Source organism: Hyperoodon ampullatus, assembly GCF_949752795.1.
Source record: "Hyperoodon ampullatus genome assembly, chromosome: 12".
Taxonomy (NCBI): Eukaryota; Metazoa; Chordata; class Mammalia; order Artiodactyla; family Ziphiidae; genus Hyperoodon; species Hyperoodon ampullatus.
The window spans coordinates 53,758,285-53,774,436 of NC_136925.1; the positions used below are offsets into that span (position 1 = coordinate 53,758,285).

At 37.5% G+C, this 16,152-nt stretch overlaps 1 protein-coding gene across 1 annotated transcript; it reads left to right on the top strand.

Moving 5' to 3' along the window:
* Nucleotides 1-383: 383 nt before the first annotated feature.
* On the top strand, nt 384-16,146 carry HINT3 (histidine triad nucleotide binding protein 3). Its single transcript, XM_079716538.1, has 5 exons — nt 384-601; nt 7,810-7,927; nt 11,693-11,762; nt 13,653-13,779; nt 15,880-16,146. The coding sequence occupies exons 1-5, from the start codon at nt 401-403 to the stop codon at nt 15,910-15,912; spliced, it is 549 nt and encodes a 182-aa protein (XP_079572664.1). The 5' UTR covers nt 384-400; the 3' UTR covers nt 15,913-16,146.
* Nucleotides 16,147-16,152: the final 6 nt, after the last annotated feature.

Here is a 16,152-nt window from a genome sequence, read left to right on the forward strand (position 1 = left end):
AGGTTCCATTCCGCCCCGAGGATAGGGCGCTCCCGTGACGTCACCGCGACGTGGGTGCGCGAGCCTGCGTTTTGGCGGAAGTCCTGCGTAGTTACCATCGAGACGCAGAGGGAGGGGCGACTGCCGCGGCCGACCGCTCTTCCGTGTAGCGTCCTCGCACGTCCCCTAGTGGCAGCCGGCGTGCAGGCGAGCCTCTGGCTTTGAGGCTCCGCAGCTAGTCAGTTGCCTTCGGTCTAACGTCGCCCGGGATCAGCGAGCGTGCCCAACTGCCTGTCCGCCCCAGCGCCAGGCGAGAGGCGACGCCTCGAGGTAAAATCTAGGAGGTGCGGGAGGCTAACTCTGCGTAGGCCCTGTTGTCCGGGAGAATCCTGAGGCTCTCGGCGGCGCGGGAGCGGAGGCGATGGCGGAGGAGCAGGAATGCGATTTCAGGAAGTCATGTGCCGACTCTGAGGCAGCGGCGGCTTCAGAACCTCTGGGATCCCCTTCGGAGACCACCGCCGTCGCCGCAGAGTCGCCGGAGCTCGAGAACTACAGTAGCAAGTGCGTGTTCTGCCGGATCGCGGCGCAGCAGGATCCCAGCACTGAACTCCTGTACTGTGAGGTTGGCGGCGACGCGCGACCGGGAACCCGATCGCTCCTGGGGGCTCCGCGAGGGGACCTCGCCGGTGTGGATCGGGTGGGGAGGGTCCTGTTAAATGGGGCTGGGGGAGGCTGGATGTCCTAGTGTTAATAACAGATTTGCTTCTCTAGGCGCGGGAAGTGTCACCAGCCGCCTCTTTGCTATTCTAAGGGGAGAAAATGTAGTGGTAAAGTCTCTCTGCAGCTGCCGAGGTACTTAGTGGACAATAGCACGTATGGCCTCTGATTTTATTAAAGGGATCCCCCTCCCCCCGCCTTTCTAGACACTGCTTTTACATTCCGCACTCTTAATACTGGTACTGAAGAGAAACCAGTAGAAAATAGATAATGGTAATTGTGAAAAGCCTGTTTGTTGGATTGACTGAAAGTGGGCTGGCAGGAGTGGGTCCGAGGTCAAACTGTTACTTAATGGATTCTGATTTTCACTAAAGGGTCCAGTTCCTTAGAAGTGTTATCAGTTAGGATATGTGGACATTTTCAGAGCATTAAGACTTTGTCCAGATATTTTATTTTATTTTTTTTTTTATTTTTTTGCGGTACGCGGGCCTCTCACTGCTGTGGCCTCTCCCGTTGCGGAGCACAGGCTCCGGACGCGCAGGCTCAGCGGCCATGGCTCACGGGCCCAGCCGCTCCGCTGCCTGTGGGATCCTCCCGACTGGGGCACGAACCCGTGTCCCCTGCATCGGCAGGCGGACTCTCAACCACTGTGCCACCAGGGAAGCCCTGTCCAGATATTTTAAAACAGATGATCTGGTAGGCACTTTCTTCCACCAGCTCGACTTGCCTTTAAAGAAACATCTTTTGAAAGAATCAGCTCCAAAGATTCTGGGCTTCTTTGTGGTTTTTTTGTTGTTTTTGTAGTAATCATTCATTCATTTGTTAAAAGTAAATTGACTTCCTTCTAAGCACTGTTGGAGATTCATTGGTGAGCAAGGTAAAGGATAGTCCCTGTCTGGATTTTATAATCTAAAGGGACAGAAGAGGCAGCTGATAACAGTGCCCTGTTGTATGGTGAGATGGTTTTACCACCTGCAGTATTTTGCAGGCCTCGTGGGAGGAGCACCTGGCCCAGATTTGAAGGGATAGGGAAGGCTTTCCAGAGGAAGTGAGACATGAAAAAGTAAGTAGGCATTGGTCAGGTGAGGAGGAGAGAAGATGCCCCTGGTAAAGAGCACCTTCAGAGGTTTGGTTTCTGCCACAGGAGAACAGAAATTCAATCTAACTGGAGCATGGAGTTTGAGGGGATGAGTGGTGAAAGATGAGGCTGGAGAGGTAGACAAGGGGCCGAGTTATGAAGGCTACTGTAATTCATGTTAAGGAGTTTTGGCTTTATTTGAAGAGTGAAGGGAAGCTCTACAGTGTTTAATGCTACTGTTAATGCTGGGTTGGAAGAAAGGGGTTGAGACGTTACATGAAAGGGTTTGATCTTTGAAAGATTGTCTGACACCATTGTGGAGAATGATTTAGAGAGGACCAGTCTGGAGGCATGGAGATCGGTTATGAGGCTGTTGAAGTAATCCAGCCTGATGATGGCCTGAAATAAGATGTAGTAGTGGGAATGAAGAAAAGCTAATCAATTTAAGGATATTTAGGAGTCTGACACTGCAGAGATATGCATCTCTAGCTCAGATTATAGGAACTGTCAGCTTATAGATGGAAGTTGAAAAGAGGGAAATTAATGAGATCACCTAGGAAGTATATGTAGAGTAAGAAGTGAAGGGGCCCCTACACAAAACTGTAAAGAACACTATCATCATAAAAGAGAGGCAGAGGAAGAGGACCTGAAAAGAGGAGAGAGAAACAGAGGGAAAACTAGGAAAGCTAAGAGAAGGGAGTATGTCAGGAAGAAGGGAATTGGCAGCAACATCAGCCTTCCCTAATCCTTGAATCTGGGTTAGGTGACTCTCCAATATGCCTGCAGAGAGGGCAACTTAGATCAGAACTGGTTTTGTCCGCAGAGTGATGGTCATTGACCTTGAGGAGAGCAACTGCAGTGCAGTGGTGAGGCAGAAGGCAGATTGTAGTTGATAAGAACCTGAGGGATAAAAAATTGAAGACAGCAAATACAGACGACTTTTGAAGGAAGTTTGGCAGTCTTGCGGAGAAGGGAAGAGGTAAGGTAACTACAGGAGGAGGTGGAGTTAAGAGAAAGCTTTTTAACACAGTGAAGACTTTGGTGTGTTTAAATCCTGATGGGAAGGTGCCAATGGGAAGAGGTTTAAAATGGCCCAGGGTGGTAAAGCTTTGTCCCTGAGAAAGAGGAAACTCAGTCACTCCTCCATTACTCAGTATTTGAATGAGTGCCTTCTGTGTGTCAGGCACTGTTGGAGGCATTAGGATATAGCAGTAAATAAAATGTGCAAAAATCCCTGTCCTCATGGAGCTTACTCACAGGAAATAGACAGTAAGCAGCACAATAAGTAAAATATTATATAGAGAATGGATATTGATACATAGTTCAAAATATTGATACATAGTTCAATAGATGGGAATGAAAAAAGAGAAAATGGATGCAATTTTAAATGTTTAGTCAGGAAAAGCTGCACTAAGAAGGTGGCATTTGAATGAAGCCCTGAAGGAGGTGAAGGAGGAAAGTATATGGTTTACTCTTTATATATAAAGTACAGCTATGCCATATAGGACATGAGAGGTACACAATATATTTGTGATATTAACATATCATGGGAGGGCAATTAGGAAAAAGTCTAAAAATGTTCCTTAGGAGGGTGATAATGAGAAAAGTTTAAGAAACGTTGTTATAATCAAACAATGGCCATAATTCCAACTGTAAGAAGGTCATCCATTTCTTTTTTTAAAATAAATTTATTTATTTATTTATTTATTTATTTTTGGCTGAGTTGCGTCTTTGTTGCTGTGCGCGGGCTTTTCTCTAGTTGCGGCAAGCAGGGGCTACTCTTCGTTGTGGTGCGTGGGCTTCTCATTGTGGTGGCTTCTCTTGTTGTGGAGCACGGGGGCTAGGAGCATGGGCTTCAGTAGTTGTGGCTCGCTGGCTCTAGAGTGCAGGCTCAGTAGTTGTGGCACGCAGGCTTAGTTGCTCCACAGCATGTGGGATCTTCCCCAGGCCAGGGCTCGAACCCGTGTCCCCTGCATTGGCAGGCAGATTCTTAACCACTGCGCCACCAGGGAAGCCTGAAGGTCATCCATTTCTGTGGAAAAGTATATGAAAACCCTAATGACACACCATTTTTTTAAGGGGTAGATAAGGGAGTATCGGTAATTTTATCTTTCTATTTAAGCAACTGTCATTTACTGAACAGATTTTGCAGGCTTACTATTCATATGTGTTACTCACTTGGAGCTCAAAGATGAACATGGCATGTCCTACACTTGAGAAGCTTGCCTATGATCTGAATTGAAATGAAAAATTCTCTTTTAGTGGGTGTCACTAGGTATAGGTAGTCAAATTCTGTATTTAAAAGTCACTTGAAATTATCTTTTCTTTGTGTAATTATGCTACCAACATGACATATAGTTAGGTTCACTCATTTCTGTTTGTTTTCCATTGTTAAGGACTACTTGTTTTTTTTTTTTTTCTTTTTGAGTCCAAAAATGTATGGTAAATATTCACATGCTTTTAAAATCAAAATTGTAAAGCAAAGTACATTTGAAGTCTAGTATCCATTCTCTTGTTATCTCTACCCTGTTCCTCTTTCCCCGTAACAAACCTTTAAAAAATATTTTTGGTTTATCTTTCCTTTGTGAGTAGATATGTATGTGTGTGTTTATATTTATACTCCGCCTTCTTACACAAAAGATAGCTTAACCTTGTTCCATGCTTTTTCTTTTTTACCTTAAGAATTTATTCCAGAAATGATTTCATAAGTGTATGAAGATCTTCCTCATTCCTTTTTATAACTACACAATACTCCACTGTATGGATTTACTGTAATTTATTCAGCCAGTCTTAGTTGAATTTTATGGACAGTTGGGTTATTTTCAGTCTTTTGTTATCATAAATCATGCTGCAAAGAATAGCCTTGTGCAAATATCATTTCATATTTTTTGCCTGTTTATCTGTGGAATGGGAGGACAGTCTTATTTTTTTTTTTTAATGAGTGATCTTTGGATAGCTTTCCTGTAGGGGTTTGTAGTGGCTTTTTTTTTTTTAAGAAGATGTTGGGGTAGGAGTTTATTAATTAATTAATTTATTTTTGCCGTGTTGGGTCTTCGTTTCTGTGCGAGGGCTTTCTCTAGTCGTGGCGAGTGGGGGCCACTCTTCATCGCGGTGCGCGGGCCTCTCACTGTCGCGGCCTCTCTTGTTGCGGAGCACAGGCTCCAGATGCGCAGGCTCAGTAGTTGTGGCTCACGGGCCCAGTTGCTCCGCGGCATGTGGGATCTTCCCAGACCAGGGCTCGAACCCGTGTCCCCTGCATTAGCAGGCAGATTCTCAACCACTGCGCCACCAGGGAAGCCCCAGTCTTTCTTTTAAATGAAGAGTCTAAATACTGGCTAGATCAGTAGTAGCAGTGAGAGACATCAGAGAGCCAGTTTGAGTATTTTAGAAAGCTTAATGGAAATCTAATTCAATCATTGATTGCATATGCTAAATAAAACGTCATTGCTTTGCTTTTGACAGGAATTTTGTCTACTGGTGATGATGACAGTTATGTCAATTGGTAGGTTTCTTTAATTAACGAGAATTGGGAAAATAAAGTATTCACACATGACATTTAGTAAACAGAACCTTTCAAAATAGGGTTTTGGGAGATGAAGACAGAACTGGGCATTTGGTTCATTCTTATGGCTGAGTCATGTAAGACAGCAGATTTTTAAGAGCTTCTTTAATGTTTTTCTCCTGTTATCCTTTAGACTGGCACTTTGTAGTTCCATGAATCTAAAGAAGTGTTACTCCTGCTTTGAGGTAGAATTCAGCTATATTATCTCAAAATAATTCTAATCGGAATGTATTCTGTACCAGAAAGAATTACCTCTGGATTTTTAAAAGTTAATGCCATAATTGAGGGGGAAATAAAGACATATAAAATTGTTGTGTTATGAATCAGTCTGGGAAGTACAATTTTGTTGTACTAGATTTGACCCCTGATACTAGTTGTTTCTCAGCTGGAAGCATTAAGTAAATAATGGAAAACTTTAAACATCCAAAAACGTTGCTGTCTTATCCCTTTTGATCTTATCCCTTTCTAAAACATTCCATGGATATGTATATTTAAAGTTACTACTAGATGGAAAAACCATAATAAAAATGGAAATAATTGTCATGCTTGTTATTTTAGGGTTAGGGTTAGCTCTTGGGGTTCCCCAAGTCAACCAACCTTCTGGAACTATACACACACGTGTGTGTGTGTATATATAACACACACATACATATATATACACACATATACATATTTACGTAAATTTACACACACACACACACACACACACACACACAACACCTGGTCTGAGTCTCTGTCCCTGAATTGCAGGAAACCCATCACTTTCCCCAGTATATCAGAAGATTTCCTCTTGGCGCTGGGGGGAGTATGCTGCATACATTATCCCTAGTCACCTCTCATGATTTTCTGTTTCTACTAAATTTTCTATCTTATCCTCAAACCTTTGTCTTGCATCAGCCGAAGAGAGTAACAGATTCTTTTCCTTTCATTTTCCTGATACATTAACGCAAAGCAACAGCTGCTATAGATTTTTCCTCAAAGTTTGGGGGCAATAGGATTCTCATATTCTTTAAACACAGCATAAATCCCTGTTTCTGTAGGCAGGCACCTCAATTCATTTCTTGTTTGTGTACTTTCCTCATAGCTCATGCTACATTCAGTTGACCCATCACTGTTTACTTCAAGGTCTTAGAAGTTACAATTTTTCCCCCTCTCTATTCTCATCTTGTAGGCAGGTTACACTCAATAGCTGGAAAAATAATCGAGATTTTTGTGTTGCTGTGCCTCCACATTTTAGCAGCTCTTGGTTGAAAGTATGTAAATGAGGACAGCAACAAAATCAATATTTAAGCAATATTTTAATAGAGTGATATTGTGGACATTTTATAGAAGCCTTGAGATAGGAAAGGGACACATAATACTGTATTTTCGCTGCCCTCCATTTCAGTCATGCCTCTGCCGGGGGTTAAAGTAGACAAAAAGTCCCATTCACTGAATTGTGGTCTCACTGCAGGTCAATTTGTCAGTCACCTGAAGCTTAGATGAGCAGTATGGATACTGATAAGGAAGTTCATGGTACAGTATGTACAATTGCCTTTCATCATTATTCTCGCTGAAATCAAGATTATTGGCATGGATATGAGGCCCTTGTTCCAACTGAATTTTAGTTCTTGGAATGGAGAACTAATGAGCAACAGTGCATTCTGGGAAACCATGCTTTTTGATACTGATTTTATTTAATTTTGACTAATTTTTTAATATAAGATATTGAATAAGGTTATTTAGGGAATACAGATTTTTCTTTTGAAAAAACTTGAAACTCAAATGTTAATAGGTTGAAAGACTCCCTTTTTTGTTTCCTTTTCTTTTTTCCTTACATTAACGTGTGGAGTATAGAAATCACAAAACTGATACCATACATGTAATGGACTGGACACATAACTTAGTACAGTATACTGGAGTTTGTTTCAGCATTTCAGAGTCTTTTTAATGCTATAAAGTGGCAAGTAAACATAAAGAAAAAGTATTTATAATTATTGTAAAAAATGTTTAATAATGTAACCCCTGGATATATAGATGATGTTATAAATGAAGAAAATGGCACTTTGGAAAAAAATTAAATGTAAAAAAGAATTTATCAATCTTGCTATGATTCTGTGGTAGAACCTTTAGAAGTACATATTAGGAGTAGAAAAACCTTAGGGTAGAGATGGAGAAATATATAATGAAATTTTTAAAAACTCTGGGATTATGGTAATGAAGTTTTAATGAACTTCATTCATAATTGTTTTCCGGAAATTGATTTTATATAAGTCTTTTTCTTCTCTGGAATAAATGAGCATCTCATGAAGGAAGCTAAAGCTTGTCTTTATGGACATAATGCATAATCACAAAATTGCCCAATGGAGATTTGTTGTAACATAAGCACCATTTCCCTATCAGACTGAGATTTATGTATGATGTTTAAGAAATGCCAAAACAGCATTAGGAAATTCTTTTTAAAAATTCACTAACAAATGACATTTTCCTTTAGAATGAAGACCTAGTTTGCTTCAAAGATATCAAGCCAGCAGCACCTCATCATTATCTTGTGGTGCCAAAGATGCATATTGGAAACTGCAGATATCTAAAGAAAGATCAGATAGAATTGGGTAAGTTGATGGCAGTATTCTTCATGGTTATGTCATCGTGAACTGGCATCAGTGATGGCAGTGACAATTGAAAAGAAACAGTTTAGCCAGGTATTGTGATAAAGGAGCATTATGGCTTTTTGAAACTTTCATTATGAAAAATTTCAAATATAGACAAAAATAAAGAAAATAGTATAATCTCCATGTATTTATCACCCAACTTCAACATTTATTAACTCATGGCCAATCTCTTTACATATATTAACCTTCTCCCACAGTGGATTTTAAGCAAATCTCAGACACCATGTTATTTAATTTTTAAAATCTCTAAAAGATAATGCCTCTTTATGCTTTTTTTTTTTTTTTTCTGTACGTGGGCCTCTCACTGCTGTGGCCTCTCCCGTTGCGGAGCACAGGCTCCGGACACACACAGGCTCCGCGGCCATGGCTCGCGGGCCCAGCCGCTCCGCGGCATGTGGGACCTTCCGGGATCGGGGCACGAACCCGTGTCCCCTGCATCGGCAGGCGGACTCTCAACCACTGCGCCACCAGGGAAGCCCTCTTTATGCTTTTTAAATGATGGCTTTCTTGATTCTGAAAGTGAAAGATAATATGAAAACTTATAAACAAATAGAATGGATAAAGAAGATGTGGTACATATATACAATGGACTATTACTCAGCCATAAAAAGGAATGGAATTGTGCCATTTGCAGAGACGTGGATGGACCTAGAGACTATCATACAGAGTGAAGTAAGTCAGAAAAAGAAAAACAAATAGCGTATAATATCACTTATATGTGGAATCTAGAAAAATGATACAGATGAACTTATTTGCAAAACAAAAATAGAGATGCACACATAGAGAACAAACGTATGGATACCAAGGGGGCAAGGGTGGTGGAATGAGTTGGGAGATTAGGATTGACATATATACACTACTATGTATAAAACTGATAACTAATGAGAACCTACTGTATATCACAGGGAACTCTACTCAGTGCTCTGTGGTAACCTAAATGGGAAGGAAATCCAAAAAAGAGGGGATATATGTATACATATAGCTGATGCACTTTCCTGTACAGCAGAAACTAACATAACATTGTAAAGCAACTATACTCCAATAAAAATTAATGTAAAAAAAGTTATAAACAAATAAGTTATAGTATAGCATATGAGTACATATTACCTGAGAGTGAGACCATATTGGTACCTGCCTTGTAGTTTCCTGCCTCGTAATTTCCTGTATAGATGAAGTAGGACCAATGTTTAATTATGAGATTTTAGTGATGAACTTTTAGCCTCTGAAAAAGAGATTCTGAAATCTTGTCTCTTACAGGATTATCCTGTATTTTCCTATACATGATTTCTGTGACTTGTCAGCTATGGTTTACTAAGACATTGCTAAGTTTACTTCAAACCTGCTTCAATAGCCATTGTCATCAGGGTCTGGGATGTTTGGTCAATACTTTAAGGTAGCTGGCAAGATAGATAAATTGGGCCAGATTTTTGAAGGTGACTAAGAAAACTCTTTGATGAAAACCTCGATATGTGGTTTATTAGTGTTTAGACTACTGAATTACCAGTTTTTAAAACTGTTTTTTCTAGATATTGTGAAATTCCTTAGTCATCTTAAGTTCTATCAGTATGTTTCATGCTCATTCCAACAGACAGAGGCCAATATACGTGCAGTATTTAGTACTAGGCAACAGCCACCATAGCCTTAAGTATTTCCTTTTATACTGTTTTTCTTAAGGAGGGAGAAATGTGTTTATGCTTGCTTTTCTTTTTCTAGTATTTCTTTTCTTGTTAAAAGTTTTTATAACAGTTGCAAATCAAATGTTACTAATTTTGAAGCAGCATGGTGGGTGTTTGAGATTTCATTATATGTACTGTTTTTACTGATTTTGTGTATATTTGAATATTTCCATAATAAAACTTTAAAAGTCCTTGCAATTAATACTTTTATACAGTCTATAAAGTTGGAAAAATAATAAGCATATGGAAGAGCTTAATAATACTATCAAGCACTGTGACTATAATTGACATTAATAGAACTTCACCTAACCATAGAATATACATTTTGTTATGAGCACATGTTCACCAAGATAGTCCATATTCTGGACAATAAAATAAGTCTCAATACATTTCAAATGATCAAAATCTTATAAAATACGTTGTCTGATGACAATGGAATTAAAATAAATAATAAAATCTAGAATAGCACTAAATATATTCAATGGAATTAAAATAAATAATAAAATCTAGAATAGCACTAAATATATTCAATAGAATTAAAATAAATAATAAAATCTAGAATAGCACTAAATATATTCAATAGAATTAAAATAAATAATAAAATCTAGAATAGCACTAAATATTTTTAAGTTAAAACATTTTTAAGTAACTTCTAAATAAATAGGTAAAAAAGACAATATTTTGAATTGATTGGTAATAAAAATACAACATAACAAAATTTGTAGAATGTAGCTGAAGAAGTGCCTAGAGGGAAATTTATAGCTTTAAGTGCTTATATTAGAAAAGGGGGTACAAAACCAATGACCTAAGTTTCCAGTTTAGGATGCTAGAAAGAGGCAAGCAAATCAGATCAAAATAAAGTATAAAGAAGGAAATAGTAGAGTAGATATCAATGAAATAGGAAAGAGACAATAGGTTTTGCTTCATGTATTTTGGATATGATTTTAAGTGAAAACATAATTATGATTGTCATGTCTTCTCAATGACCCATTTTTATCATTGTAAAATGTTCGTTTTTATGTCTGGAAATACTTCTTGTGTCTATTTTTTTTTTTTTTTTTTTTTTTGCGGTACGCGGGCCTCTCACCATTGCGGAGCACAGGCTCCGGACGCGCAGGCTCAGCGGCCACGGCTCACGGGCCCAGCCGCTCCGCGGCATGTGGGATCCTCCCGGACCGGGGCACGAACCCGTGTCCCCTGCATTGGCAGGCGGACTCTCAACCACTGCGCCACCAGGGAGTATTTTAAAAAGAAAACAAGATACAGTCTGGCTTGAAGTAACATGAGCTTTTTTTTTGACCTTGTGGTACTAGCCTTGTCATGGAAGCCTTCCCACTTAAGCCTGACTTAAAGAGGTAAACTGTTAGCAATGATTTTATAAGCCTCATTATAACAACTGTCCTCTGCAGATTCTCTCACTTCTCTTTTCAAATGCTTGATTACACCATTCAGAAACAAAAGAGATCTAAAGTTTGGCATTTGGCTTTGAAGATCCTGGGTTACCAAAATTTTTTTAATGGGGAAGCATATTCCCACCTGAAGGCCATAAAACATTGAGACAATAAAGATGCTAAAGGCGGATAAGAGTTTGGAAGCCAAAACAAACATTTAGCTAGTCATGGCTGGGCCAAAATAAAGGGATGTCATATTCCTAATTGGAGTTCAAAGACAAATTCAAAGTTTTCTTGTCCTCTTAACTCAAACAGTTTTTGTTTAATTACTTGGTTTCCTTATGATTAGAATTAGACCTCAGTAGGATCAGATGTCCTAAACAGTCACTTGATTATATCCCTCAACAGCTGTTCAAAGTCAGCTTACGTGTGATAGTTTGATAGTTTGTGATGGGTTGAACCTTCATTTCAGTTGTTGATAAGCAAACTTCTTGGTAACTTAGAGCTACTGGATGAGTCTTTAAATGTGTATCCATTTGATACGACTTTTTACTAGGACCCTAAAAGTTCGGGTTAATAACTAGGTAGTGAACTTAATGTCTCCTATAGTGTAATGTAGTTTCTTTACTGTTTTGTAGTTGAGAACATGGTAACTGTTGGAAAAACCATTCTTGAAAGGAATAATTTCACTGACTTCAAAAATACGAGGTATGTATACTTCCAGATAGAAAACAATATATGCAGTTGGTTTTTCTGAAATGTTATTTCCTCCGGAAAATGAAAGTAGAGATGGCGGAATTCATAGTTTAAATGCAGTTTTCCTGAAAGTGAACATATTGTTCATTAGTAAATTTAATAAACAAAACTTTTTTTCACGTCTCAACATCGTCTAATAATCACCACTTTTAGTTTTGGACAGACAAGTATATTGAAGCAGTGGGTAGGTAAAATTAGTTGCTTAGTCCTCTTTGTTCAATATGTGCATTCCTATAAAATTGTGAATAAATTGAATTTCCTTAGAAAAAAATTATTTTATAATATTTAAAAATACATTATTACCCTTCTAGCATGAAAGTAACTTGAACTTGTTGAACTGAACTCTGACATTAACCAAAGTTTGAGTAAAAGCATACAATATTCAATTTGGTAACTGTTTTAATTAATCTATTTTTTCTTTTTAAAACATTTCGATTTTGCCTTGTATGATCAAAGTAGTACCAAGGCAGGTATAGTGATTACTTCTGACACCTCTAAACTGGAATTCAGAGGCCTGAATTCTAATGCTATCAGTGTTACTTGCTGCTACTATAGTTGTACTAGCTGTGTTACTTTAGACAAGTCATTTAAACTCTCCAAGATAATACCTGCTCTGCCTACTTGTAGGCTAAAATGAGACTGAATGTGTGAAAATCCTGTGAAAACTATTATGAACTATATCCAAGGGTGATAATGACAAGGAACAGATGGTGTTTGAGACCCTTTGGTCAAAATCAACACGTTCCCTTCCCAGTCATAGAAGTGCTCATTAGAAGAATGAACACTGGACTGGTTGCCAAGCGCCCTGAGTTTCAATTCTAGCTCTACCACTGCCTAACTTTGTGACCTTGAGAAGTCTCTTCAACTTTCTAGATCTTGGTTTCCCCATCTTTAAAATCTTTAAAATGAAAAGGTTGAGTGAACCCTTGAGTTACTTCTAGCTTTTATATTACTTGATTCCATTATATGACTCCTGTTTCATAGAGGGAAAACCTAGTCTCCTTTTCTGGGTGGTGGTAGAGGCTTTTCAATATGTCACGGATCTGACTCCGCAGTCTGTCCTGTATTGCTGCATTATAGCACCTCTCCTTGCCTTCTTCCCACGTTCCCAGTCATTTTTAGTCTTTTTTAAAAATTGATACTTCTAGTTTGAACAGGCAAATATTTCTAGGCTTGAATTATTGTTACAGGTGTGCCTTGCTCCACTTACAAAGTAGACTTACAAAACTGTTTGTAAATGGATTTTTAAGAGGTTAAATCATATTAAAAATTTTTTTTACCAAAGGAATTCTCTTTGCTTATATAAAGCAAATAGTTATGAATAGTTATCATCTATCTTATTTTTAGTATTCAAGAAACTTAAGTGATGATAAAGTTTTTTCAGTGAGGGTAAGGAAATGACCACTTTATTAAAGGAGAAAGCGCGCCATCTACTGGCTATGTCTTGGAAAAAGGAATCCTACTTCTACTTCAGTGTTCAGTAATTTTAAGATTCACTGCAGAGGCATCTTTTAGGAGAAGTAAAGCTTAATATGATAAGAACTGAAGTAATAAGACATAATGCCAGCTCAGAATTCATAAGGGTTATACAGAGGCATAATATTCTGTGAAAGCCTTTCTCAATGAAGAGTTTATCTTATTGTGAACTTCAACATGAAGATGAACTGTGTGAATACTCTCAAGTTCATAAAGAAAAACAGTGAAAGATGTTTGAGTGGTAATCTGTCTACCTTAGGTAACCTGTTTTGGATATCTGTAATATTTATGTGTTTTAACCTGAAAATATAGTTTTAAACTATTGTAGAACTAATTTGTCAATTATCTCTTACCTTGCTGTTTCAGAATGGGTTTCCATGTGCCACCATTCAGTTCCATTTCCCATTTGCACCTTCATGTTCTGGCACCAGCCGATCAGCTTAGCTTCTTATCAAAATTGGTTTATAAAGTGAATTCCTATTGGTTTATCACAGTAAGTGTTATTGTTATGCTAGCAGCATACAAAAATATTTAAAATATTTGTCCTTTTTGTTGTAGTTTTTCTTTTCTTGGCAACAGTGGGCACTTACACCTCTTATAGACTTGATCATCTGTTTTAACATTCTATTTGCACATATCTAAAATAATATTTTTAATTTGGGCTACTTTTCCAGGTCATCAAATCTGTAGGAAGAGATACTATGGCAAAGTCTCTCAATTGTAAGCAGAGGATATGATATAGAAGTTCATGGCATTAATAGTTCAGAATTCTGAATTGTGGCTCTATTAGTTACTTGAGTGACCACGTGCAAGTTACTTAAACTTTTTAAGGCCCAAGTTTTTTTATCTACTACTGACATATAGGTAATAGTGCCTACATCTAGGGTTGATAAGAGGATTGATGAAATAATTAACATGTAAAGCACTTAAAACTGTACATTGCAGATAGTGAGGGCTCAGTAAATGTTATCTGCTGCCTCTGTCATCATCAACCTCATTGCAGAAATTGATGCAAGTAGTAGCATCAGCTACTAGATCTGAAGTTGAAGCTTTGAGCCTAAAAAAATTGCAGAATTCTGCTTTACTAGGGCAAAAGTAGAATAGAATTCAACTGATTATTGGCTTGTAACCTGACAGTCAAGCTTTAGTTATTAAATGACTCTGTCCTTCCAGGGCCACTTGACTAGTAATTTATGTTTCTTATTTTATGTGTCCATGATGATAAGGTGACCTATAGTTGCTATATCTGAAAACCATCAAATTGCAAATTAAGTAATTACCATTAGTTAATGCAGATTATTATTATAGTCATAGTACAAAAGAAATGAAAAAGCAGTTGATTTCTAGAAACTTCATATTTCAAACTTATTATCTCTCTCCTCAACTTGTTGTCCAGATGATTTTATTTTATTAAAAATATATTTAAGTTATGTGGTGTATATATTTGAAATTAAAAAGTGGGACATTTTGTAGGAAGCTGGTGTGGTCTCTTTAAAAAATCAGTATGATAAAAAACAGATATTTTTTCTTATTTGTATTTCTAAGTTTCTACACTTAGAAATACATTTTTATACTTTCTAAACTGTATTTCCTTACATGATTTTTTAGTTGGGAAAAAAATGAATGAACAAAGTTATGAGATCTATTAATGGTTCGTCCTGGGAATCTGAACTCTTCTTAAATCTAGGTATTTAAGTATATATTATGAGACTGAAAAAATCAAGATAAAGATATTAATGTTTATTCTGAAATCTTATATAATTTTTCAGATATATGATGATTGAAAAAAGTATCTGAAATGATGTAACTAGAAGGCTTTAGTTTACTTTTTATTCTTTTTGTTTTTCTTATTTTTTTAGAGCAGTTTTAGGTTCACAGCAAAATTGAATGGAAAGTACACAGAGTTCCCGTATACCCTCTGTCCCCACATACTTGCAGTCTTCCCCACTGTCGACATCCTACACCACAGTGATACATTCGTTATAATCCATGAAACTACATTGACACGTCATTATCACTCAAAGTCCATAGTTTACATTAGGGTTCATTCTTGGTGTTATACATTCTGTGGGTTTGGATGAATGTATAATGACATATATCCACAATTGTAGTATCATGCAGAATAGTTTAACTGCCCTGAAAATCCTCTGTGCTCTGACTATTCATTTCTCCCTCCTCCTTAATCCCTGGTAACCACTGATCTTTTTAATGTCTCCAGTTTTGCCTTTTCCAGAATATCATGTAGTTAGAATCATATTGTATGTAGCCTTTTCAGATTGGCTTCTTTCACTTAGTAAAATGCATTTCAGGTTCTTCCATGTCTTTAGTATTATATTTATTTTCCTTATTGAAGCTATCTAACAAAAAGGCCATGTGGATAAAAATCTGCCTATTTATATACAGTATAGAATAAACACCTTTACTATAGTTTGAAAACTGTTATGTTGAGAGTTTTTTGTAAGATAGTTTTAGGAACAGAATATGTAGTATCCAGTTCTTCTGCTGTGGCTTATTATAATAAGGGTGCCAGTAGAATTATTTCATGTAGGCTATGATAACTAGAATAAAAAAATATGTTATTTTTCCATTACAGGCTGATTATTTGATTGACAAACTAAGAACGTGAAAATGTCAACAGTGGAAGATTTTCCTAATTTTAGCTCAACATAAACTAATATTCTGGTCTCTTTGAAGTCTAATTACAATTGGGTTTTATGCGAAGCTATTACTGGGTAGTCTTAAATTGTTTCTTAATGTTTGTTTCCTGAAATCTGTGATATAGTTATATGAATATTTTGTCATTGACTTTGTTTTAGTGGTTCCTTGTCTAAGGTATAAGATACTATAGATAAAATGCCATTAAAAC

Bases quoted from the DNA above. Each gene is read 5' to 3' on its own strand.
- HINT3 (XM_079716538.1), top strand. From the start codon at position 401: ATGGCGGAGGAGCAGGAATGCGATTTCAGGAAGTCATGTGCCGACTCT. The intron at 602-7,809 runs GTTGGCGGCGAC...ATTTTCCTTTAG, and splicing joins CTGAACTCCTGTACTGTGAG to AATGAAGACCTAGTTTGCTT. The intron at 7,928-11,692 runs GTAAGTTGATGG...ACTGTTTTGTAG, and splicing joins GAAAGATCAGATAGAATTGG to TTGAGAACATGGTAACTGTT.